At 43.1% G+C, this 24,833-nt stretch overlaps 4 protein-coding genes across 5 annotated transcripts; 2 read left to right on the top strand and 2 right to left on the bottom strand.

The window, feature by feature from the left end:
- Positions 1 to 171: 171 nt before the first annotated feature.
- LOC129585369 (C-terminal-binding protein-like) lies at positions 172 to 10,888 on the top strand. 2 transcript variants are annotated; one of them, XM_055478017.1, is made up of 8 exons: positions 172 to 604; positions 1,789 to 2,415; positions 4,579 to 4,730; positions 5,883 to 6,234; positions 7,454 to 7,678; positions 8,303 to 8,431; positions 8,866 to 9,054; positions 10,070 to 10,888. In XM_055478017.1, the coding sequence occupies exons 2-8, from the start codon at positions 2,352 to 2,354 to the stop codon at positions 10,330 to 10,332; spliced, it is 1,374 nt and encodes a 457-aa protein (XP_055333992.1). In that variant the 5' UTR covers positions 172 to 604; positions 1,789 to 2,351; the 3' UTR covers positions 10,333 to 10,888. The 2 variants fall into 2 exon arrangements, with proteins under 2 accessions (XP_055333992.1, XP_055333991.1); XM_055478016.1 differs by having other exon boundaries at positions 1,851 to 2,415.
- Positions 10,889 to 11,071: 183 nt separating this feature from the next.
- On the bottom strand, positions 11,072 to 14,516 carry LOC129585368 (uncharacterized). Its single transcript, XM_055478015.1, has 4 exons — positions 13,008 to 14,516; positions 12,616 to 12,709; positions 11,708 to 12,469; positions 11,072 to 11,584 (listed from the first exon to the last, which is right to left on the bottom strand). Exons 1-4 carry the CDS (start codon positions 13,921 to 13,923, stop codon positions 11,464 to 11,466), a joined length of 1,893 nt encoding a protein of 630 aa, XP_055333990.1. The 5' UTR covers positions 13,924 to 14,516; the 3' UTR covers positions 11,072 to 11,463.
- A 132-nt stretch (positions 14,517 to 14,648) lies between these two features.
- Positions 14,649 to 16,594, top strand: LOC129585370 (uncharacterized). Its single transcript, XM_055478018.1, has 3 exons — positions 14,649 to 14,808; positions 14,992 to 15,191; positions 16,179 to 16,594. The coding sequence occupies exons 1-3, from the start codon at positions 14,781 to 14,783 to the stop codon at positions 16,347 to 16,349; spliced, it is 399 nt and encodes a 132-aa protein (XP_055333993.1). The 5' UTR covers positions 14,649 to 14,780; the 3' UTR covers positions 16,350 to 16,594.
- Positions 16,595 to 17,103: 509 nt separating this feature from the next.
- On the bottom strand, positions 17,104 to 24,075 carry LOC129585367 (ATP-dependent RNA helicase SUPV3L1, mitochondrial-like). The gene is made up of 12 exons (XM_055478013.1): positions 23,584 to 24,075; positions 22,710 to 23,101; positions 22,137 to 22,248; positions 21,995 to 22,072; positions 21,744 to 21,887; positions 21,486 to 21,614; positions 21,329 to 21,422; positions 18,894 to 19,113; positions 18,730 to 18,810; positions 18,413 to 18,592; positions 17,674 to 17,947; positions 17,104 to 17,438 (listed from the first exon to the last, which is right to left on the bottom strand). The coding sequence occupies exons 1-12, from the start codon at positions 23,924 to 23,926 to the stop codon at positions 17,269 to 17,271; spliced, it is 2,217 nt and encodes a 738-aa protein (XP_055333988.1). The 5' UTR covers positions 23,927 to 24,075; the 3' UTR covers positions 17,104 to 17,268.
- Between the last annotated feature and the right edge of the window lie 758 nt (positions 24,076 to 24,833).

A 24,833-nucleotide genomic window follows, 5' to 3' on the forward strand; every position in this document is an offset into this window, starting at 1 on the left:
TGCAGAGATCACAGGTTGAATGGCCTTTTGGCCGATCCCGCGGATAAACGGTGCCGCCCACTTCCGTAAACGACGACCAATGAGCGGGTCGCGCTTTGGCTTTCTGTCTGCTATGCTTCTCTGTCGGATTTGTTTGCCGGGTGTATTCTCCTTCACGGCACCTTTGTTCAACTGGTTCGTTCTATTCCGTTCAAAAATCGATATTGCGATCCCAAAGACAGAAGTAGAACATCCTTTCTGTCTGTTCTCTGTCTGCACTCGGTGCAGTCGCATATACCAGCACTACACAGCCACAGACAGAGTTGTGTATTGTGCAGACGTGAAGTAATTTTATCGGTGCTTCGCTGAGTCGCCTCTGAAATGTTTCGGACGACGTTATGAATAGCACAACGCATTTGCCGAATTTGCGCAGTTGATTTTCAATTGACATGCTGTGCGTGATCGCCATATTTTTCTTCGAATACTCCACTTGATGGTACCGTTGTTGCCAGTGCGGTGTGGGTACCGTAATAAAGCACCACGGTTTGGATTTGTGCATTAATTATCTCTGATCAGTGATCACTACTGGTTTTTCATCTCATCACTCCGTTTGGACACTTGTAAAGTAAGTTGTGCAAAAGACCTTGAAACATCTTTTGATGATTATCACGTTTTTGAACTCAGTTGTTGCGTTTTTTGTTGACGTTGACCTGAGAAAAATTGAGCTACGGCTACCGTTTGCCTGCGAGTCGTTTTAGGACGCGCTTTCCGGCTGTACAAGTTAAAGAAATCACTAATCTACCAAACTGAACTTAATTCTGTTAAAAAGTTTATATAAAACCAAATTCTAGTTCGTAATTTCAGATTTTGTGATTTATCAATTAAAAGTTGCTAATGATTAGTTGCTACAGATTGCTTAATACGGGGTTTGCGGGTTCCTTTGAAATGGACGTCTTATACTTTGCTGAAATTGCCGAATGCGTACATGCTATAAAGCCGTCAGCTTTAGAAAATAGAAGGTATTTTTAATTAAGTCATGAGACTCATGATAGATTAACGGCACGTTTAACGTTAAATAACGTTTAATACTGATTTAAGTACTTAAATTACTTATTAATACAATAATTGATCGCTTTAAAGTTAAACTGAAATGCATCTGTAATTTTTTTCTCTGAATAACTGCTTTCGTAACAGTAATTAGAATAATTGTTATCAGCGGGATTTATTACCGGCACGTGGCAAAAGCCATTTTACATGTTTCCCTAAAAACTGGAGCACTGCGTTTTTATTATAAAACCCCGAGAGCGCAGCTGCACATCGCGTGCAGCATTTATCCATTTTCCAAGTTCAAATAAGCGGACAGAAAAATGGCCTCTTTCTGTCTTCTGCTCGCTCGGACATTTCTTTTTTGCCTCCGTTGGCGTCGCCATGGCATGTGTTATTGAGATCAGTTTGAGAAAAATCTGCCTTTTTGCACTGACCCGGTCGTCGTCGCAGCAGCAGACAAAGGCGCAGAATGAGATTATGAGAAGCAGAGTAAAGCCAGCGTCTAAAGCGAGAGATTGCAGCGCGGGGCCAGCTGCGAGCAATCAAACCAAAACTCCTTTTTCGTCAACACGTCGCTGACAAATCTAGTTTTCACGCACGCATCCAGTTGATTCAGGTCATCATTTAGGATGATTACTGGTTAATCAGGGGAGAAGCGGATTGACCACATTATTACGATTGCCGGTCCAGTTTTGTATTATTCATCATGTTCACATGTTACTAATTAGAGCAAATTAATTAACGGCATCGTAATTTATTTAGCAAACGCTTTGCGAAGTGCTGACGCGCGTGTCGCTGATAACTGATCGTCTCCGTTTTTGCAGTAGCCATTTTTTACTGCATCATCCCGGCCACGCAGCCAATGAGCGTTGGTTGTTGTTTATCGGTGATTCCTTGATCGATCTCATCGACGCGATGTGTGTTATAATTCAACTTCCCTGTGTGTGTTGAGCGTCGCAAGTCAGCTTGTGCAAGTGCGCTGGCCGATGGTAATATGCATTAAGCCATTTATGTGATATGTCGACAGAGTGAAGCAGCATCTCATCTGTCTCTCTGTCTGCTCTCTGTCTCCGGCCAGCAACGTTGGCGCGGCTGTTATCGACCTGCAAAGTGTATTGAGAGTAATTTTGTTATATCCGTCTTCTGTCTGCCTCCTCTCGCGTCGGTGCTGCTTCTTTGACCAGCGCTGCACGGTTTTGTGTGTTTCGTGGAAGTTGGAGAGCATTCTGACCGGGCGGAATATTTTATTCATTTAAATTATTCGACCAGCGGGCGGAGTGTTTCTATCTGGATACCTGCCATTCGAATTTATTGGCGGTGATACGATGGAGCGGAGCGGTCAGAAGAACAAGCGGCCCAGAGTCACAGACGGTCCGGGAAATTCTGCCAGTAAGTGTACTGTACGTACTTGCAAGTTTCAGATATTTTTTTCGATAGTTTTCGCAGGTTTTGTTGTTGTGTTAAAATGATGGTATTATTATTAACCCATAAATTGTAATGCTGATACAAATTGTTGTAAGTCATTATTTCGTCACACTCGCAGCGTGCAATATGATTATTGTGAATGAAACCATTGTTGGAAAAATGGATTACATTTTTCATAAATTATTTTATGCAATTGGATTGCGCGCTATTTGATAAAGCAGACAGTATTTTCACTATGAAAGTATGAAGAGCAGTAATTATTAGGTTTGTCGACGATTGATCGTGAAAATGCTTTCTTCGGAAGTCATACCGCACAGAAAGTGCTTGTAAACATACGACGATACGAGTGCTCATTTGGAGGCCGGAGTGCGTTTGAATGAAGGGTCTTTATTAACCAGTTTTGCGGGTTTTGATCACCCGCACGCCGTCGAGCAGTTTTGCGGCAGGCGTGTACACACACACGGTATACTTTACGGAGATATCAAATATGGATGCTGCCGCTCGTTTCATTTCCGCATGGGCATATATGTGTGTGACTGCACTGGTGCGGCGTTAATGCAACGCCAACTGGAGCACGGGGTGTTGCAGTTGTTTTCTCTGTATTTGTGTACGATGAGTGGCAGATTTTTGGCAAATGCTGTTCCCTAGTTCGAAGTAGTGACGGCAAGAAAAAAAACAGTTGAACTTGTACAGAAGTAGGGACAGCTGAGTATTTAATACCGGTTAGTCGATTACGTAATATTACACGCTGCTGTGTTTTGGTAAAATGTGACTAACATCATATAAAAACATTTATGGAGAATTAATGAGTGAATTCGTGATTGTGGAGAAATTGTAGTCTAAAAGCATCAGCTTGTACATCTTTGACCTTGAAATTACAAAAGAGGATTTCATAGCTGTTATCTGTACTTTGAGATTGGCACTAAACTAAAAGTTAAGATTACCGTTGATAATGTGAGTTCCATAAATTAAAACAAATTAAATACCGTTTCATGGAATTTCCAGATCTTCTGGCGCTTACTCAATAATGTACCTTTGCATGCGGATGCAAATAGACGACGTCATTAAGCTGTTTAAGCATACCGAATATGCAAGCAGAAATTTTGAATTCATAGCGGTCGAGTGGTCAGGAGCGGTAACAGTGGACTTGACCTAATTTACACTGAGCGCATAAATGCGAAGCTAGGGGGTTAATAAAAAAACCTGACCGGAAAAATCATTCTGCTCTCGCCGGTTGTGTCCACTACCAGAAAATGTAGTGGCGGTATAATGGGTGTTTTCATTACCAGCAGCGTCCCGTCTTAGTGGTTGGTAGCTTTTTTTGATGAGAAACGTTAGAAGGCAGACTTGACCTATTTTGGGCTAATTATTGCTGCTTTTGCGCGGTAGTTCTCGTTTGTGAAAATGCTCGACAGGACAGAGAAAGATTGCGAAGAGACGGAAGCCGGTGATTTAGGGCCGCATGTTTTATGCCCTATTGGTCGGTCGTTGATGTTGCCCAGTACGGGGCAGTGCATAATTATACGGGGATAGGGTTATTTTCGCCAGAAATGCGAGATTTCCTGCTCTCCCAGCTTTCAGCAGGACGGCATTCGCAAAATTCATGCGGAGAAATTTTCGATTTTAGCGGACCGCAATTATATCGACTTGCTGCCAGAATCTCCGCATGTAAAGCGAAAACAAATGCCGTATTAATAAAAATGTCTACATTCGCCAAGTGCGATAACTATCAGCTAGGACTGGTTTCTCCGAAAATTCCACTTGTAATCGTGTGAAATGTAGAGCCGTAGTACGTGGTTAAGAAAACGGTAACACTAAACGAAAAATACTCGGATGCATCATCATTTAAAATATAATGTAGAACTGTCACATTATGGTGCATTTTTTAATTCGATATCTTAATATTTTTTACGGTAAGGTTTTTATGTTATGCACTTACTCTCCGCGGCTGCATTCTGCTGAAAAGGATAAGCTACTTGTTGGTTAATAATTTTTTACTTTTTACTGCTGTCCAGTGATGCGTGATGAGCCGCGATTCTTTAAGTGTACGGTAGATGCGTGTATAATGTGCAAAATAGTCGTTTTCTACAGTGGAGTTTTACGCGTTTCTCTGTGTTACCATTGCAGCCCGCTCAGGCGTACCCAATGGACCGCTACATGCACGGCCTCTAATTGCTCTACTGGATGGGCGAGATTGTTCCGTGGAAATGCCGATTTTGAAAGATGTGGCAACCGTGGCGTTTTGCGATGCACAATCCACAACGGAAATACACGAGAAGGTTGGTCGCTGAGCTCGCTTGCTGCTGCTGTGTACTGCGTAGCAAAACGACATTTAACTCGCGCGCACATCAATGTACCGCAGATAAGTAGCGCTGATGATGATGGGGGGACGGAGACGTGTGCAAAAATATATCGCTGCTGCTTTGACGGCATATATACAGTATTGAATGCATCGGAGTCTCGCGGCTTAAAATGCAATTGTATCAGTGCCGACTAATCGACGGCTGATCCACATTTTGTGCCGAGTGTGTGGTGTGTGTGTGTGTGTGTGTACAGATGTGTGTGGCTCTGTCGGGTCGGTCAAAGAAAATGTTGCGCTGCATACGGTTGTTTATGTGTGTGTATGTGGCGGAGGACGCACGCGTGGGGATTGCGGCTTAATTGTCTCTGATGGGCAGCAGTGAGGTGTTTTCATTCTGAGATGGCAGTCGGTGGTTACAGCCTGATCCGTCGGGAGAAACGGGAAAACATCCGCTTTTCCAGGATTTTCTGGATGATTCGAAGAAATGGGAAATTGAAAAATGCATTTGGGTGGTTCTTTTTGATTATTTATAGTAACCGATAATGGGGTGATTGAAGAAAAATCGTTCGTGGGTGTCAATAAGTTTTATGAAAGTGTCATTTCCTCCCTTTAGTTGTTTTCTAATGTTGCGTCAATTCTGTTGTTGTGATTTGTTAAAAATTCCAGTATTAAATGGAGTGAAATTTTTCATGGGGAGATACAGTTAATTATTGTTTGTTTTCGTTGATAACGAGCGCGTAGCTGAGATTTGTGCAGCAGAACAAATTAAGTTGTACAGAGACAACCATTTGCTGGAAAAAATTTGTGGTTAAATTGATTTTTGCTGGGGTGGATTTAATGTCGCTCGCAACCTGTCGTTTATCGCCATGATGAGTGTTTTTATGGAAGTCGCTTGTTTGTTCCAATTTGAAATAATTTGTTTTCCTGCACGGAAATAGCTGGCAGCGTAATAAGGTTGCTGCATGCGGGAAGCCTTGGGTGGGAAAAACATTACACAATCCTACCAGCACCACACCGGCAGATGTCAGTTGAATGGAATATTGATGAGGAGTTTAGTGTATATGACGGCGGTATCGGCGGCCAGCAACGTAACGATGTACGAGTATATAAATGTGTTCTGCATCGACAGGTGTTGAACGAAGCAGTGGGCGCTCTAATGTGGCACACCATCACACTAACACGGGAGGACCTGGAGAAATTCAAAGCCCTAAGGATTATTGTACGGATCGGGTCGGGTGTGGACAACATCGACATTAAGGCAGCAGGTGAATTGGGCGTGGCCGTGTGCAATGTGCCCGGATTCGGTGTGGAGGAAGTGGCCGATACGACGCTGTCGTTGATCCTCAATCTGTACCGGCGATCCCATTGGCTGGCCATGGATGTGGCTGCCGGCAAGAAGATCAACGGGCCCGAGCAGGTCCGCGATGCCGCCAAGGGATGCGCTCGAATTCGTGGAGATACGCTGGGAATAATTGGGCTAGGTAAGTGCTACCTGCCTGTAGGTTGGAAATTGCAAATTTTTTGGTACTCGTACAGTCGTCCTCGTTGTGCAGTGATTTGCGAAGCCGTCTTCGTTGTACTATGGATTAATTATTAATCGGCACGCCTGCTACAAAATTACAAATGTTTTCCGAATTTTCGCTGCTTTTGAAATTGTATTTTTTTGTGAAATTATTAAGACGAAAATTTTGTAAGTCGTATTTTCCCCAAGGCTCGGTGCTCGTACAAAACGTTTTTATGTACCTCGTACTTAACAGCTCTTGATGTCGTACAAAAATTTTATGTCGTTTTCAGCGCAGTTTATTTTATTTATGATATAACTCGTGATTGGTTTAATTTTCTGAGATTTGTATTTGGTGATTGATTCGACAGTTTTTCTCAAGAAGTTTCTCGATATTAATCTGGCTTCGATTGGAGTTTTTGGGTCGTAAAGGTTGATGCTAGACATCTCTGACCGATTAGGCCTGCTTGACGGTGGAACACTTGGCGAACCGGTAGACAGATCGTTTTCGCGTTTATGTTGCACTCGGCGGTCTTGGTTTGTATATCGGCGTGTGAGTGAGAGAACGAGGCGCATACAGTAGAGATGTCCTTACGGTTGTTTGCTTTGTGGAATTGTTCCTACATGTCACTTTGAACTTTGCGATTGCGGTCCGTACCCGGCTGCGCGCAGTCAGCAAGTGCCGAGTTTGTCTGCTTTCTTTCTTATCAGCGGTGAAATATGTTGCACAAATGAATGGAGTGCGATAATTGAAAGGAAATGTAGTGTGAAAAGTAACAAGCTGAGAAAGAAGATAAACATTTATTGATTGGCTTTTTGTTATGCGTCAATAAGGGATGTAAATTTAAAATATTGTTGCGTAAATTACGTAAAATATCGGTAACTAAAAGATGAGTAGTCGGTAAATTAGTGCGCTGGAAATGTTTATTGGTTTGACGACAATTCAAGCATCTGACCGAGGTGTAAATTGTTAATTTCTTTTTCCGTAAATTAATTAGTTTTTAGTTTTTCAAAACTGGAACGAACAATGTTGTTTTAAGCGGTAACTAATTAGACCAGATGTTGGAAAAGTGAATTTAATGAAGCGAAATGAGATAGGATTTCTACGCCGCGCGCATTCGCTAAACCCAATTGTTTCGGCTAGGATTACTCGTTGTGTGCTTTAACGGGCTTACTTACGTTTCCTTTTGATTATTCAGGTCGCATTGGATCAGCCGTGGCACTCCGAGCCAAAGCCTTCGGTTTCAATGTTATTTTCCATGATCCCTACATCCCGGATGGTATTGAGAAGTCGCTGGGATTAACCCGTGTATACTCACTACAGGAGCTGCTATTCCAGTCCGACTGTGTCTCATTGCACTGCACACTCAACGAGCAAAACCACCACATGATTAACGAGTACACAATCAAACAAATGCGACCAGGTTTGTACACATTTAGCTGGGTATAGTTGTTAATGAGCAGATGATAAAGGAAAAACTGTTTTTAATGCTGCAAGGTGCAGAAATGAAGATTAAGTTAATTACGCATAACCGTGTTAAGACATTGCCAGGAGATAACTGTATTAAAAAAACCGATCGATAATTTACATACGTAGTTAAGGCAGAATGATCGCATTGTTGTGATCGATTGTTACATAATCGTATTGTGATGGCATTGTTTGGAACCGAAACGGTTTGTGCATGTGATCATCGCTGATGTAGCCTTGTGGGCGATTCGGTTTTGTGAAATATTGCTTTCTTAATAATAGAACTTTTTAATTAACCTGGATGTATGCAATACTATGCATGTTCGTATAATGGAAGAAGCGTCCTGCATATCGCTTGCGTCCAAATTTAACGGGTGCTGCTATTTGGGTTGACTTGATGTTTTCGGAATATTTTAGTCATGAGAATGCTGTTTTGAGTATGTTCGACAAAGTTACATACTTGGTTTGGCGCGATGTATTTCCTAGTTCAAAAATTATTTGCAGATGCAGTTAGTTTGCACGTTGACGAAAGGGAATTTGGTTAATACGTTTATCGCATTTGCCTTGTTGGTCATTACAGGCGCCTTCCTCGTCAACACGGCACGGGGTGGACTGATTGATGAAGCAGCCCTCGCGACGGCGCTAAAGGAGGGTCGCATCCGCGCTGCTGCCCTTGATGTCAATGAAAATGAACCCTTCTCTCAGCAAAGTACGTTTGTTATCCTACGGTCGTATGCTTAATTTCCCAAATAACTTTCGAAAATTTGATGAAGGATTTTGGAAAATGCAGTTTGATGCTTTTTTACATTGCATTACTGTTGCTTTTTTTGCTGCAGTATATTTTTGACCAAGCACTTTTGTAGTTTACATACGTAGATTTTTACCGACAGCAGCGCGTACAATACATTTACCTACAAATTCTGCACTCACCATCAGATTGTGCGATGGTGTGTCGTGCGATGGCTGTGTACTGTTCCGGGATACATCATTCTGTGAAATATCGATGCTTGCGTATTGTTATCCTTTGAAGTTAAAATTTTAAAAATCTGTTTCACATTTTTTTTTAAAATTTTTGCAATTTTGTGGCAAAATTTGCCGAAATTGAATACAATAAACAGTAGAGCGAATGTTTTTCCTGGCTAGGCAAATTATGGGAATGCCCGAATTTGATGTGTACGCCCCACGCAGCATGGTACAGCGAACAAAGTTATCAAGAACTGCGCGAGATGGCCGCTGCCGAAATCCGTCGGGCCATAACTGGCCGAATTCCCGATGCCCTGAGGAATTGTGTGAACAAGGAGTTCCTTCACACGCCCGGACCCGGTTTACGAGGTTAGCACTGAAATAAGTTATCTGTTTGTTACTATAGTAAAAATTGTGTTTCGTTGCTACTGACCACATACTATTCGTCCCCCTATTGATAATGGCTGGGAACTTTCATCGAATGGGTTTTTCAATGGTATGACAATAGCGAATCAAGTTGTTATCAAGATCTGGCCTTGTTGTGGCACATTCGAAATTCTTAGATGGATACCGGTGGCGTTCGTGTTTGCAGCGGTGATTTTTTTCTTTTGATCTGCGATGTTGTCTGGGTCAGCATAGTGGGTGGTGTGCGTTGCGGACGAGGCGTGAGTGAATTGTGGTAGAATTATGCCGGTACAGAGGTACGGTGCCAATCGAGCAGGTATCTGCTGAATCACCGAAGCGTATGCGGACTATATTTTGCATTGCTGAGTGTGCTCCGCGAGACGATTTTCCGCTGAACCAGGTCTGTGGTTTTTCGCGGAAATTATTCACTCGTTGGTTCTGCAGAATGTTTAGTGTAATCATCTCGTGTGCAGATATCGGCTGCTGTGTATTCACCATCGTGCGGACAGACACAAATCACACAGTGAGGTGTTTAGTCTTCCATTCTGTAGACTCGTGAAAGCAGCAGATTAGCTGTGCAAAGCGAGGTTACTGTGATATATTCTGGATTTTTGTAAAAAGCGATTCCTCTGACTATGTTTAAGCATTTTTTGCGTCTCTACTTTTGAATACCCATGACCTTCACCCATGGCTCCAAAAGATATGCGATTACACTACATTAGTTCGCTATGTGAAAGTTTGGCTTGTTTAAAAGCATACCCATTGTTTACATAATTATAACAAAACTTAGTTCTGTGCTAAAGACGAAAAAGGCCTGAAATTACAGAGTGGCTGTAGGAAAAATGTCAGAAATGTTTTAGGCAGGATGTAATGGGTTTCGCTTTAGTGCAGAAGTGCGGTAAGCAGGGTCTTGTAATAATGGGAAGTAATTTTTTGTACAAGTGGATACAGGTGAATATATTCATATTTCCTGTTGCAGACGCACTGAACGGTCCGGCCGGCCTGAACGCCGCTGCCGCCGCCGCCCTGGCCCATTTCCCCGGCATGCACGGTGCCCCGGGCGCGGGTCTCCCGCTGCCCATTGTGCCTTTAGCTCACCCTCCCGGCATGAGCGCCGGTCTGCCCGGCATTCCCTCACCGGCCGCTGCGGCCCTGGCCGCCGCTGCTGCCGCCGCCCAACAACAGCAGCAGCAGCTGATGAACAACAATCACAACAACAAGGGCGAACCCGACAGTGACTGATCCCCTTCCCCGCCGCCGCCCGACGTCGACCGTGAAAAACGACACACGTCACACGTTGGACACAATCTTTCCTTTGTTTTGTTATTCTCGTCTCGCCGCTGCTGGTCCAAAATGAGGATAGAAACGGGAATGGGGGACGGGATGTCGTCGTTTATTGGGCCACTCGCACGCGCACCGTTGGATTCTATGTTTCTGCTGGAGAATAGTAATCGCGGCTCTGTTGTTATTATTCTAGCATGTTTTTTTTCTGTTTTTTTGGCACACGCACGCACTACACGCGGATCATTTGGGGGTGTATAAAGAAAGTCTTTTTTGAGGAAATTTGTCGGTGTGTGTGTGCGCGCAGCGCTGACCGCTCTGCTGTTGGGCAGGGAGGGAATTCTTTCTTTTTTTTTGGTTGGTTTCAGTGTACGGTTCTTATTTTGGAAATTAGTATTTTCTGGAATTTCATGATTTTTGTTTTTAGCCATCTGTTAATTTTATCTTGGGCGCCCTTGAATGTTTTCAAAGAAGATTACTTGGGAAAGAATAATTAAGAATGAAAACTCGATTGTTCGCCACGTTGTTGATTTGTACTTCCAGTCTTCAGACAGTTGCGTGATTTTAAGTAACACTCCTAACATACATTTTAACACGAAATTTTATACATCTAGTTCCGTAATGTCAAGTATTTTTGTGTGCAAAGGCGTGAGAATTGCACAATTTGAGAATTTACTCTTCGTACTTTTTATCCAGATTTTCTAGTTTCACCAGCACACCCGCTGGGTTCACACCCGGCTGGGTTAATTCTAGCATTGAAGTACATGTACTCGTATTTATGCCGAATCACCGACCGATATTTTATTAGAACAGTATTATAGGCTGCCAACTTCGCACCGGTTAAAGTCATTATAAGGAAGCCTGTATACTGCAGAAACCGAAAAACTCTTGCGTATCCACATATTAAAGGGAAACTAAAAAAGCTGCTATGGATAAATTTTTTTGGATATGCGTACTTATTCTGGTATTCAAAAGACACACTAGTGGTCTCAACGCAAGATCCTGCAAACCAGCAGACACAAGAAAAATTTGTTAATTAAATTCTGAACAGTGATGTCCCCGTGTTCTTGGCCTACTTGACCAGCGCCCGTTTCAGTTTGAAAATCCGTCTAGAAAATGTAACGCACACCGACTCAGTGCCGACACGTCCAGTTCTCTCAAATCCGCTCCATCCCACCACGATGAGGTATGATCGGGGCCAAAACTGCTGAAGCTGCCGAAGAACACACAGTACAGTGAGTGAACGACGTATTGTACTGTACACATATGTAATTTATGCACTTGTACTTTAAGATTATGTAATTTCATAATTTTCATTAAATTATATATTACTCACAGTTTACAGAAAGCCCGAACAGCGCCCCATTCAGGTGCATCCGGATAGGCCAGCGTCTCCCTCCAGTGCGCATGCATCGCCGTGACCTTTGCGTAGACCTCGGGCGTAACGGCCGGGCAGTTATCGTTGACGGCCGTCATCAAGCGTCGGCTCTGCTCATCGGCGGTATCCGTAGAACGGAAATGCAGATACGGAATGTCCACGCCCAATTCCGAACACTGCCTACTCCCGCCAAAATTTACGTCCCGCAGCCATACGTGGGCATTTTCGAACAATTCGAGCAGTAGAACGGTGTTGTCGGCCGGATGCGAGGCGCTGTAATTAACCAGTATCAGTGCGTTACAGAGGGCCCATAAATATCCGAGCGTGTGACATCTGTAGCTGGTAAAATCGTTATTCGATTTCGGCCGGAGGCCCAGAAATGCAATGATCGGCGCACAATAATAATCGCATCCGTCTTTGGCGATAATCGTTTGCACACGAATGTTCTTCGCTCGCAGAACGGCACGCAGCATGGAAAACCTGCCCGATAAGCAGCGTGTGTACCGATCAGAAGCCCGTCCACTCTCCAGCAACGCCACCGTTCGCGTCTCCCGGCTAATAGCGCGGTCCAACAGTGTCACAAGTTCGTATTCGCATCGGTAGCGTTTAATGGGAAATTCGGTGTTATAGGGCTCGCGAGCGTGCAGCCGGCGGAGATCGAGGATAATGTTCTGGCTACTAGCATATTCATCTAAAAGCAGTGTCCACAGCATGCATACCCTGCTCGACAGCAACAAAATCGGTCAACACGCTCTTACGATCAGCTTACTCGTGGGAACTTTTTGAAATTTTATAACGGGCACCCGAATAGGTTCGTATGGATTTTCAGTAAGTAATTTATCAGCAAGATCGCGTAGCAAACTTACCGGCGCGTTCGAAACTGCATGACGCGATCCAGGTTCAGCAGAATACTCGCCATGACGGGTTGCGGAAGATCACTGATTCGCACTTCACCATTATCTGCACAATAATCACTGGTTAATTAATTAAAGCACTATCAACATGGACGCCTTGGCCAATGAACAGCAATAAGAAAGAAAAAATTAGAAATGTTCCAAAATTTATATTTACAGAAGTTTTTTGAATAATTTTTAAAATTGCTGCTTAAAATTAGTAACGTAATAGCATTTCATTTTTAATGAAAAATTTGTAATCAGTTCGATTCAATCTTATGTCGAACAGACGCGAATTAAGTGTGTTTAACTAATCGCAACTATTACCAGTAAATAATAACAGCATTATTGATCGGTGCGCTTACCATACTGTATTGCTCCATTGATGCAGGCTTCTTTCATCAAGTTACCGGCTTCTCGCGCTTCTTGCTCATGCAGGTAATTCTGGCAAGCTTCTTTCAGTGCGTCTTCGTTCCAGAACATGCTGCGCCCCGCTGCGTCACCGTGCACTTCAGCGCACAGGAACATGACCGTGTCCATCCCCGCTCGCACAAATACACGACAGCCGACATTGAAACTGTATGGAGCAGTTTTCGTATGGTCCTTTTCGGCGCAGAAAACCACACAGGTGTCGGGGCTGTCGACGCCGTACTGCCGCATATGAAATTGGCAGCTGGCATCACACGGATCGCCACTGACCAACGTCAAGCGGCATGAATGCGACAGGAACTTGGGCATAAAGTCCACACCACGCAGGCGATGCGCTGCCTCAAACCGGATAACGTGTTTCCGGTATGTGATTCCGCAATTTCCGCAACGACGTGTGAAGAAGCTCTCTGTTTCTTCTGCCGGCAGTTTGGCGACGAACTGTGAGGCGTGCACAATACAGCGGGCAGCCTCCTCGGGTGGCTGCTGATTATACGGCCGCACTGAGTAGAACATGCGGCCAACGGACTCAACATTGTGGGCCCGTCGGAAGACCAGCGGTCCATCATCGCCGTCCCGCAGCGCCACCTGCACCGAAGCACTACCGCCGACACTGCCGTTTGTACGCTTTGGATGGTAGAAACGATGTGGCCAGATACGACTGGAATGTATCCACTTCGCGGCGACGGTGTGAGCATCGAAGTCAATGAAGAAGTAATCGTCGTCAATATCCTGAACATATCCCAGCCACCACTCGGCGTTGTCGCGCTGCACGAGCACCGTGTTCCCGTAGTTGATCTGCCGTGCAGCGTTAGGGGAGCGCAGATCGCGGAAGTAGCGTGGAGTTGCGTTCATGGCGGCAAAGGAAATGAATAGGAAAGGCACTAACAGTTGTCAGTCTAAAACAATAACTTCAGAGTGACGGGAGCAAAGAACTGTCGATCAGCTGTAGTGAGAGGGATGCTTGCTCGGTAAAACACTGGGAGACTGTACGGAAGCTGGCTAACGCACAGGATCGGGATGGATTGCACAAAATCAATGACCGTAGACAGAAGAACAGCGAGAGTTTTGCACTTCTGAATCGCATCGCATTATACGCGATTTAATCAGTACGAGTACTACATAATTCTGGTGGAGGTGATTTGTACGGTACCTTCTACAGTTGTTCGTAGTTCGTACCACGTACGACCGGGTACAGTCCAGCAGTGCATTGACGGCTGCGCAGGCGCACCTCTCCAGGTGAAAAAATTACTAGGTAGTAGGTAAGTACACATGCTGGCACAGCTGATCTGACCATGAGCAAGATGGACAAACCTAATAACTTCGATCAAATATTATTACTAATTTCATATAATTATTTAATTATTAGTTTATTATGGTCATTTGAAAAGAGTTCACAACTCTGCAGGAGTCTGAGCATGTTTAGTCCTAAGAACCTCAGTGACTGGAGAATTTTTCAATTAATTTACATTTTTACTGCTTTTTTGGCTCCAAATACCCTCGGCAGTTGCTTCAGCGCGCTACGCACCCTACGCTTTGGAAAGCCGTCGCTGCGGAGGGCGATCATGCAGTGCTGATAAGCTCACTTCACCAGCTTAGGAAGTGCTCATACATATTCGTGAAATTTGCAATTTTTTATTTCGCATCTTTATCCTGATTGTTCTATATGTAAATTCCTTCTTACGCATTCTTATTCCTCTTCGGATTGTACTATGTATTCGGGAATGTCGAGTGCATTTGGTATGTATGTCATTGTATGATGCTGCACGAATGACTTCGTCATGTGTACTTGTATCCAGTACGAATCTCGTTACCATCCTAATCTGTGCAGTTTGAGTGTTTCTGCGCGTACTGCATACGATGGTTTGTCTGATTCATGGAGCAGAAAACAGGATGCAGTTAATCCATGATGTGGGATTGTAGGGCGGGTGTTTGTGCGGCGGATGGCGTCGCATGGAGGTGGTAGTGGTCCCTTGTATGGAGTGGCGGCGTACAGGAAAGCCACACTGAACGACTTCCCAATTCCCAAAGGTTCCTGGCAGGAGGCCCAGAATAAACGCAATGCCAAGGGCAATCTGATGATGGCATTCGGGACAGGGCTTTTCGTCGCGACGTGCATATATGTGAGTTATGGTCTTTGTACAGTGTGGTCCTTTTAAGAACTTTATAGCAAGTAAAGAACGACGATGTGATCAGTTACTGCGCCAAGTAGATTCTTGGCTTATCTTGCCAGACTGGCATAGTTAGGCAATTCTGTTAATTTAAAGTGAAACTGGAGAGTGATCAGAATCGCTTCTCAAAATTTAGTTTTCCCTGTATGAAATTTTTGTTTGGGATGTTAAACGTTCTCCTAAGTGCGAGCTTTTATGGCATTGGCGTCGCTGCGACTTGTGGAACGTGAACCGAAATGCTTTCATTTGTACACTGGGTAGACTTAATTCTTGCATTTAAAAGCTTTGACACTGCTGAAACCTTTGTTTTCGCGTTTTCCTGGTTAGGACGTTATGGCTGACTTTAATATTATCTAAGAATTGTTTTTAGTTTTACTCATTTGATGTATTGAATGTGTTACAGCACCGTTCGACCAGCTGCTTGTTACTTAACACTTTAACAAAATTAATTAAGAGTTAAGATATACAAATTAAGAAATTAGTGTAGTTCGTTTTGCTGGAATACTACTATGTATTAGTGTAATATGCATTACCTGGTAAACGATGACGTTTAATTTCTGTATGGTTAAGTGAACTGATGGTTGATATTTTTATTTGAATCTTGAACTTTATTTTGGTGGATTGTAAAGTACTTACTTTTTCTCTTGCACTCCATTCTAGAAGTGGTACATTTTGTTGTTCGGGACTTCAGGAATATGTTGTGTAAATGTTTTTTTTGGTGAATTTGCGATATTTGTAATTTATTTTGTCCTATTCTCTTACAAAATATTTTTTTGCGGTAGCGGTTAGTGTAGAAGTTGTAGGCCATAAAAGAGAAATATTTTAGATCTCCAACGTTGATACTTAACTGAGGCACTAATATTAATGTGAATTGAGTGAACTTCTCGCCAAAGTATTCGGTTAATCAATGGCATAAAAGGCTCTTGTGCTGTTATATAGATTTGGAAAGTGGACCCCTTTCAGTTCGAGAAGGTCCTCGGTCCCTACAAATACATGAAGAATCCCCCGGCCTTTGAGAGCCCCGTTCTGGAGCCCAACATCCTCCTGGAGCACATTGACCGGGTATCCGTTGTGGGTCCAGTGGAGGGCGAGAAAAAGAAGAAGAAATAAAAACGTGGCTTTCACAAAATACTGCATCGCTTGGCGCCGTTGTAAATCCATCACTGATCCCATTGTACCGTATCAGACCAGACTGTTTGTGCATTATTGAGCATCTTTTACTTCTGATGTGGTTACTTCAGGGATAGTACGCTTTGTATATTAGTGTCAGGTCACGAGTGATTCTGGTGTTGTCTGTGCTGTGCCGATCGTTGTTTTATCATTGCTAACATTAATAAAGTGGCACCGAGTGATTGGATGGCCGCGTGTTCCGGGAACATGTTATGGTCTTTTACTTTGTTAGAAAGGAAACATACTGCTTGGCCCGATCGACCAGTGTTCTTATGAGCAACACAGATACAAAGTCTTTAGAACAATATACTGGTATAGCCTAACTCTTTAATTAAGAGTGACACACGTCTATAATGTTCTGTATATATAGTATTTCTGCGTGCTAGCTAATCATCCTTCTAACTACGAGTAATTTATTGTTAATGGTCACAGAAATTGTGGTAATTTGTACGTGCTCACAGCACCGTCGAAACAAAACACGAAACAACTGGAATAAAAAATCTTTGCACCCGATTGAAATGCGGAACACAACAGTGGCAACACGGCAGTAAAATATTCATAACCAATCCTTGGACAACGAGATAGAAGTGGCTAGCACTGGCTACATGCTCTATTCCTGACTCTTGTATTGTGCATCCGTTGGAGTAGCGTGATATTATTTTATTCGAAGCTTCGTTTTTATCACCGCAAGTGCTCACGAACTACCCCTTTATCATTTTTCAATGATTTCAGTCATGAGCAGTAGGCACAACAGTTGTGTTCCTACGACAATCAAACTAATAAGCACGGATTTCAGGAAGAACACAGTAGCTAGTAGCTACAGCCGCAGCATTACACAGCAGCATTAGCATCACATCTGTCATCTTTTAGTACTTGATCCGCGCGGCCGTCGCAGCGTGGATACAACTACCGGAGGCTCGGACCGTTCCGCTTTGCCGGCTCTGGGCATTTGGTTAACCGCCGAGCGTAGCTTCTTCACAACATATGAATCCCTTCCACCGCTGCTCTTGGCAATATCCTCCAAATTTTCTAAACCAAAAACAAACAGATCATTGTAGTGTCGAACGATTCTTTCCACACTTTATCCCAAACAGATTATTTAGAGAAAGACAATTTTAAGCTAATTAAATTGAGTTTAATAAACAAGTAAATGTATGAATAAATTTAATTTCGAAATTTCTGTCTGGTAAATACTATACTCGTAGTAAATTTTAGCATATCAATACGTAAGCACAGAAAAATATGCAATCAAATCACAATGTACCGGAACTCTGTTGCTGAAGGATCAATTTGGTTATCTGCGACACTCCCTCATGGATAATTTTATCCAGATCCTTCTGTGCCGCTCGCATAGGTACCGCATCGGGGAACATATCAGTGAAGCGGTAGGACAGCCATAAATACAAATCAAACACATCGAACACGTTCTCCAGATGCTGCAGCTCGGCGATGGTTTGCGGTACTTCGAATGGCCAGCCCAACTGTGCAGTCACCCATTCAAACGTTAGCGCGTCTCCACGACTGAATTGGCGGGCAAACTGTGAAAAAAACAAATGAAGGGATTGGAATGTGCTTTCAAATATTACAGAAAAGTCTTTCACAGTTTGCAGCACGCATATTACTTGGGAAATTTCACAGAACTACAAAATCGTCGAAATGCATACTTCGAAGTATGTGTAATTAAATATGTACTTAGTCCGAGCTGAACCGACAATGAGCTGAGCTACGTAAATGCGCCAACGCAAAATATTAAGGCATGTAATGCGAACTGGCGTAGTACTGCGGCTGTAAACACCACTCCAGTAAAACCGGAAGCGCGTTCGATTCGCAAACGTACTACGGCAAAATTTAATAAAATCTGTTAACTTTTTTAGATTGTTGTCGCATGAACGACTTCGCAATAGCTTTTCCTTGTTGGCTAGCTTCAACGAGATAAGAACATCTGACAGCAATGGATTTTTACGAAACTTCCTGTTGATGTGTACGGTTCGACAAACGCTTACTTTGAGGAATACGCTGCACACAAAAGGTTGTTTGCGACTGATGGGAGCGCAGCAGAACGCATAGCGAGTCTTCAGCGGCAAGGGGACGTGTTGAATAGTGTCGGCCAAGAACTTGAAGTCTTCGATATTGCACATAAAGTACAACGAATGGTCCACTTGACAAATGCTGACAAAAATATCCTGAAATTTAAATACAGCTAGTTATGGTTATGCACTTCAACAGAAAAGCTGCTATGCAAATTTTAGTACGAGGACAAACTAAACTACCTTCTAAAGAAAAATGGAAAGCCAATTTTAAAATAAGCGTCCATACTTACAATCAGATTCGACAAGGTGGCATTCGGAAGATGGTACGCAAACAGTTCGATTTGATCAGCGGTTGGATGAAGACCAGCTGCCTGTTGGACAGTAATATAAAATTAACAAAATAATTCCGACAATACAATAAAAACAATCCGCGCATGTTAGAAAGGAAGCTTACCTCGATAGAATCTACCGAGCGTGCTAGAATGTCTTTCAATGTTGGCAAATCTTCGCCCCGAAATGTGGTAACTTCGCCGTTCTCATACTGCGTACCGAAACGACCGGCTCGGCCGGCAATTTGCAGGGCCTGCGACGTTGTCAACAACTCGATATCTTTTTCGCCTTTTTCGTTGACGTTCGGTTTGAGCAAGGAATAAAATATCACCCGTTTGATGTTCCTATGAAACATAGCAAACTACAATGGTGTTACTGGAAACTGTTTACGACCGACCAAAACTTATTAAATTCTGCGCAACCGTATAACAAGTATGTTTATGGCAAGTTGAGGATACGCACTATTACGCAGTATGTGCACACTGCAGACGTTTATATCTGTACCAGATGAAGTGGTGGAGTGGCACAGGTGATGAAAAAAGGTTGGAAGACTGCAGCTAATATCATTTATACCAAATACAGTCACCAAAAATGATTGTAATTTCCTAAAATTTTTGCTCTTATTTATTTAGTTATGGTACAAACAGTTCCCTACCTTTTGAAACAAATTTGTTTCCTAAAATTCGGTAACATTTGCAGTTTAGTGCAGATACGTGCGGAAACGACTGCTGCTGTACGAGTTGTACCCTTTAAATTATCGAAATGGCTACGCGCGAGAGTATCGCGCGCGTAGTACTTTTGACTATGCGCGAGAGTTTCTCGCGCAAAGTCAAATAACCACGCGCGCGAGTTACCGAAATTAGAAAGTTATCGATTTTGAACTGACTATTATTATATCTGAATTAACAACCAAGGTCAACATTAATGTTATACTAGTGTCCGAATAATTTCTTGCATATATACCAGAACTGTGTACAAGCCAGCATAATTTCGTATTACAAGCCGGCACAATTAAGCAGTTTGAGGCTTTGAGCTACCTACCGGTACTTGTGACGGTTGCAATTTTTAATTTTGTACTGTTTACTCGTCTAAAATGGACTCGCCTTTGCTTAAAACTGAAGATCGTTTTATGTCATACAAAGCAGCTGTAAAAGTTGTCCAAGATCAAGGACAACTGATCAACCAAGTTTTTGCAAACCCTGGACGAAACGCGAGGACATCGAAAACACATCCGCACAATGCAACTTTCCCATACAGTTCCGCCCGCCCAATCTATAAAAAGGGAGGCGAATATCGCCCACACGGGAAGGACGAGCAGGTTACCCACCAGTCCATCACAACGACGCTGAGGAGTGGTTGCAATTTGCAAACCATACGTTCACTTCGCATCATCGCGGGTACCATCAACGCGACGCGTCGGTCGACGAGAATGTTCGCGACAGTCATCACGAAAGACAGTTTTAACCAAGGGACGAGAATTTGCAAAGAAAAACGACAGGGGCGTCGGGAGGACGAGATTCTAACGCAGGCTAACATCGCTAAATAGTAAAACACCAAGACTACGTCAAACATTGCAAAGTCAACGGTAATGCATAGCCTTCCGATTCCGGAAGTCGGCCGAGCGCTGGGCACTGCCGTTACTGAGTCTGCCGCGAGAGGTATCTAAGGTCAGTGTCTGCTGTTTCTCACCACGTGTGCGTACTGTACGATTGTCTGAAGCCTGACGCTGTAAGGATATTCTGCTCGACGGGACAACAGCCAACAAATCTTCTAAAGTTGCAACTATTTCGTATGTTCTGTTTCCCGGATTCAAACGGTCAGATCGAAACTGAGTACGTCGCAGTATACGGACAGTCGCCGGTGAGGAGCAACTGTTAAATTTATCCGTCTGCATTTGCTTATGACCTGCTGCTGCAAAACCTATCCATATAGCAAATTACTACCCCGACCGAAAATTTCGGGAATGGTTTCGCGGACTCGTTATAACGGGAGTGTTGAGGCAACCGCCAAAAACAAAGGGGCGAAATACCCGTAGTAAGACTGTGATCACCTTTCAAATCATACGCGTTTCGGCAAAAGAAGCCAAAGCGGTGGGAAAAGCAGTGAAGCTGCCGCCTAACGAAGAGATACTGCTCTCTGAACTCAAATTATGATTTTAGAATTATTATCTGTAATGCTGCGGCATTTGTGCCAAATTTTAGTTTATCATTGCTCGTTTATGAAAATAAAAAACAACAAAACTCTCGCGCGTAGCCGATTCTATACAAGTTTTACTACGGGCGAGAGCTCTCGGGCGTAGTCAAACTACTACGCGCAGAAGCTCTCGCGCGTAGACAAAGGGCTACGCGCGTGAGTACTCTCGCGCGTAGACCTGACCTTAAATTATAGCAGCCTACAAGGATATTTACAACATTCGTTAACGTTACTATTGTCAATTGATTTGAAGCCATAAAAAAACCAACTATATATTCCGAAAACGTTGATATGAAGTATCTTAACCGACAAGTATAAGTACGACCGACATGATATGAAGTATTCGTGTCACGATTGAACACATACAGATTAAGACCCATGCCGATCGCATCTGTGGCGACGAGGACATTAGTTTCATGTTCGGGATCGTTGAAATTCTTCGCCTGTGCCAATTTCGTCCCTAAAAACAATACGCAGAATGTATTTCTAAATAATTCCACAGGTAAGTGTATTCTGTAAATACCAGGAGGTAACCCGCCGTATATAACGGCACAGCTCATCCCTCGCTGCTCAATCTGCCTGCTGATTGAATAGATATCGTTTTTACTGAAGGCTACAACACAGTCCCCGTTTTGAATGTTATCCATAGACTCTGAAAAGATATCATCATAAAAATTTTGCAAATCTGCCGAGCTGTTCTATGCAAAAAAGATCACCAAAAATTGTGATAATCGGCATAGTTGATGATTGCCATTTGACGCCTGCTGAAGCGTGCACTTACGTAAAGGTTTATCAAGGACTGTTAACGGTGTTAGGCGTTTATATGTTTTCACTTCCAGATCTTCGCCCGTATCTAGCAGCATCTCGCGAATTAGTTCGATAGCTGAGCCTTCTCCACAAATATGCAATTCGTCTACGCATAATCCTGGCAAAAATCAGGAACGTTGCACAGATCATTATCAGCTCATAATAAATCATCACATCGTGGAGTTAATGGCACGAGAAACTGACAAACACAACATCCCAATATACCTAGGACAGATCTGCTCCAGGCCCAACCCCTAACATTATCCCGAATCATTTGGATTTCATCCACGATTCCCACTTCATCTGTTAAAAAAATCGCAAGATAAATGTTACACGAACACATTTCCTTGTAACAGCTAGTCCATACATCGGTTTGTGGAGCTGGCCATCTCCACTGTACAGGCCACATGTGCGGACGGATTCCCTTCGGGATCAGCATAACGCCGTTCTTCACCGGTGATCAAGTCGCATTTTACTCCCTGCTCAAGAAATAAGATATGGAGGCCAACACGAAAAATAGAATACTTTACTTCGGAAAAAAAGAAGAGTAATGAAAGAAGTACTTCACACAGCAAGGGCGATACTGTTATACGAATACACTTTTAACGTAATTTTAAGTCCACCAACCTAAGCCAGTGCACTACAAACACCACAGTACCGATAGTATTCTGGGCCAATTCTGGCTGGCTATGTGAAAATCAAGATGGTCAGTCCCGTTAAAGTCGTAGCTCATTTAACCACTATACTTCTATTAACATTTAACTGCTCATTTAAAACAACCAAAAATTTAAGAATTCAGAAGAAAACGCAGGTGTTCACCTTTAGCACTTGTGAACACCGGAACTTTATGCATTTAGGAAATTAAGATACTGTACATGTAACAGTACGAGTAGTACCACCAAAAAATTTTCCAAAAAAGATCGGAAATTTTGCTGCTCACTCTGCCATTTGTTTTATGGAAAACTTCGCTAGCTAGCAGTTTCAGAGGCCCACAGTAAATGCCGGATTTTGCTCTGAGAAAATGCTCCATGGCTTCATACGTCTTTCCACTATTAGTCGGTCCAGCGTGAAATATCACTTTCCTCCTCAGCAGGCGGGCTTCCGGATACCAGTTAGCCGGTGAGCGCAAATCACTGATTTTTCGCAAATCTTCCATGCATTCCAAATGGGGAAAACACTGTTTGGCATGCTTGAGAAAATAGGGAAATAGATCATCGATGTGTCCCGCACCAGAAATTAAATCGCTAAATAAAATGTGCAGTTCCGGCGGCAGGGAAGACGATTTGGCGCAGTATTTGCGGAAGCTGATGAAGGCTTGGTGGAAGAGCCTCGCTAATAAAAAAAATTTGACGATTAACAAATTATGAAACGAAATCAGAAGACAACCCTGAAAAACTGGGAGGTGCAAGTGATATTATCGCTTTTTGACAATAATTACGGTAACATGGGCAAAATTATGAGCCTTCTGACCAAATATTTATCGATTACCGAGTTTCCGTAGAGCAGTGGCATCCTCCAGGCTTAGAAATTCGCTAATATAAATAAATGCTTACCGAATAACTAATATTGCACAAACGGGAAACGCAGAGATTTTATGCCCAAAATTTTTATCGTGAATAATCTGTCAACAAAGTTTATTTTGTCCAGAAAACATTTAATCAAAAACCCCATAATGTGCACTTCAATCTCCATGGGAAAAATTCAATGAACCAAACTAATAAACGAGCGAAGAGTGCTGTACTACTTTTTTATGTTTGACGACACGGATTTTTACACAATCAAGAAAGAAAGAGTCTTGTTGAAGTGAAACTTACTATCGAGCCCATGTTCTTCGGCGAGCTTCTTAATCTCCGAGCGACGGTAGAAGAGATTGAGCGCCTTGAGGAGCTCCTCGCGGTCCAGCTTGCCCGTGATTTCCTCGCCAACATCCGCAGCGCCATCCACACGCGCCGCTGGCTCGACAGGCACCGGGACAAACAAAGCGCTAAGTTCCTGCGTTGATTTGTGCCGTACACCTCCTAAAAATGGAGGGTAATGATCGAGGTGCGCCGCGGATTGCCGTAATACAGAAGTGGAAGAACAGGGAAGGAGACTGCCGCCGCATCGTGTGCACGAATGGCTGATGACACGCAGCAGCGGACGGAAAAATATCCTCATTGAAATGTTAAAATCTTGCACGCAACAGTACGGTACGATGACATGGAAAACTGACAAAAACTTATACAGTTGCACTTTTATTAATGTCAAAATTATTCCCGAAATCTTTAGGAGTATATCGTACGCCACTTACTGTATGCCAGGAGGCGCTTTTGAAAAGCAGTTTGTGGAATTACCAAAACAGCTGCGCATTGGGCAACCCCTGCAGGTTTGGTGTTTTTTCGATTTGTTCAAACTCATACAATCCGTCCGTACCATAGCTTAAAAAATGCAGAAAAAAAAGTTAAGTTTAAAAACGAAAAGTTTATAAGTAAAAAGTTTTGAAAGAAACGTTTGATTTGCAATTTAAGGGAATTTCGTTCAGCATAGGGGTCTATGGCAGACCGCCTCGTAGACCTCCATGCTGAACGAAATTCCCTTAAATCGCAAATCAAACGTTTCTTTCAAAACTTTTACTATAAACTTTCGTTTTCAAACTTAACTTTTTTTCTGCATTAAGCTATGGTATGCACACATTGTGAATTGAACAAATCGAAAACAAAACTAGCAAGGCTGTTTAACAATTCCACAAACTGCTTTTCAAAAGCGCCTCCTGGCATACAGTAAGTGGCGAACGTATATCATGATGCAAGCATGCAACAGATTTTTTCAGTTTTTGAAAAGTGCTCGGATCACTTCAGAACGCTTTGCGCTGCGGATCGGGTAGCGTTGTGAAGGTTCAGATAGGGGGTAAATCAAACCTAGCTAAAATGTTTCTGCCGGCTGAGAGCTTTGTCCGAACCTTTCCCGCGGTTTCCCACAGCCTAATAATCAAAATTATCATCGGTTATAACGTTGGGGCGATAGATAGTTTGTTTGTTCAAGTATGTTAATGTTCATACGGGATAAGTAATTAAGTAAGTTATCT

The sequence above is a fragment of the Paramacrobiotus metropolitanus genome, unplaced genomic scaffold (genome assembly GCF_019649055.1).
Source record: "Paramacrobiotus metropolitanus isolate TYO unplaced genomic scaffold, Prichtersi_v1.0 Parri_scaffold0000016, whole genome shotgun sequence".
Lineage (NCBI taxonomy): Eukaryota > Metazoa > Tardigrada > Eutardigrada > Parachela > Macrobiotidae > Paramacrobiotus > Paramacrobiotus metropolitanus.

Excerpts from the sequence above, each read along its gene's own strand:
- LOC129585370 (XM_055478018.1), top strand. The coding sequence starts at position 14,781 with ATGTATTCGGGAATGTCGAGTGCATTTG. Across the intron at positions 14,809-14,991 it reads GGGAATGTCGAGTGCATTTG|GGCGGGTGTTTGTGCGGCGG; the intron begins GTATGTATGTCA and ends GTGGGATTGTAG. Across the intron at positions 15,192-16,178 it reads TCGTCGCGACGTGCATATAT|ATTTGGAAAGTGGACCCCTT; the intron begins GTGAGTTATGGT and ends GCTGTTATATAG.
- LOC129585367 (XM_055478013.1), bottom strand. The coding sequence starts at position 23,926 with ATGAGGATATTTTTCCGTCCGCTGCTGCGTGTCATCAGCCATTCGTGC. Across the intron at positions 22,073-22,136 it reads GGCCAGCTCCACAAACCGAT|ATGAAGTGGGAATCGTGGAT; the intron begins GTATGGACTAGC and ends TTTTTTTAACAG. Across the intron at positions 18,811-18,893 it reads GCTCGGTAGATTCTATCGAG|GCAGCTGGTCTTCATCCAAC; the intron begins GTAAGCTTCCTT and ends ACTGTCCAACAG.
- LOC129585368 (XM_055478015.1), bottom strand. The coding sequence starts at position 13,923 with ATGAACGCAACTCCACGCTACTTCCGCGATCTGCGCTCCCCTAACGCT. Across the intron at positions 12,710-13,007 it reads CAATGGAGCAATACAGTATG|ATAATGGTGAAGTGCGAATC; the intron begins GTAAGCGCACCG and ends ATTATTGTGCAG. Across the intron at positions 11,585-11,707 it reads GTTCGGGCTTTCTGTAAACT|CTTCAGCAGTTTTGGCCCCG; the intron begins GTGAGTAATATA and ends GTTCTTCGGCAG.
- LOC129585369 (XM_055478017.1), top strand. The coding sequence starts at position 2,352 with ATGGAGCGGAGCGGTCAGAAGAACAAGCGGCCCAGAGTCACAGACGGT. Across the intron at positions 2,416-4,578 it reads CGGTCCGGGAAATTCTGCCA|CCCGCTCAGGCGTACCCAAT; the intron begins GTAAGTGTACTG and ends TTACCATTGCAG. Across the intron at positions 9,055-10,069 it reads GCCCGGACCCGGTTTACGAG|ACGCACTGAACGGTCCGGCC; the intron begins GTTAGCACTGAA and ends TTCCTGTTGCAG.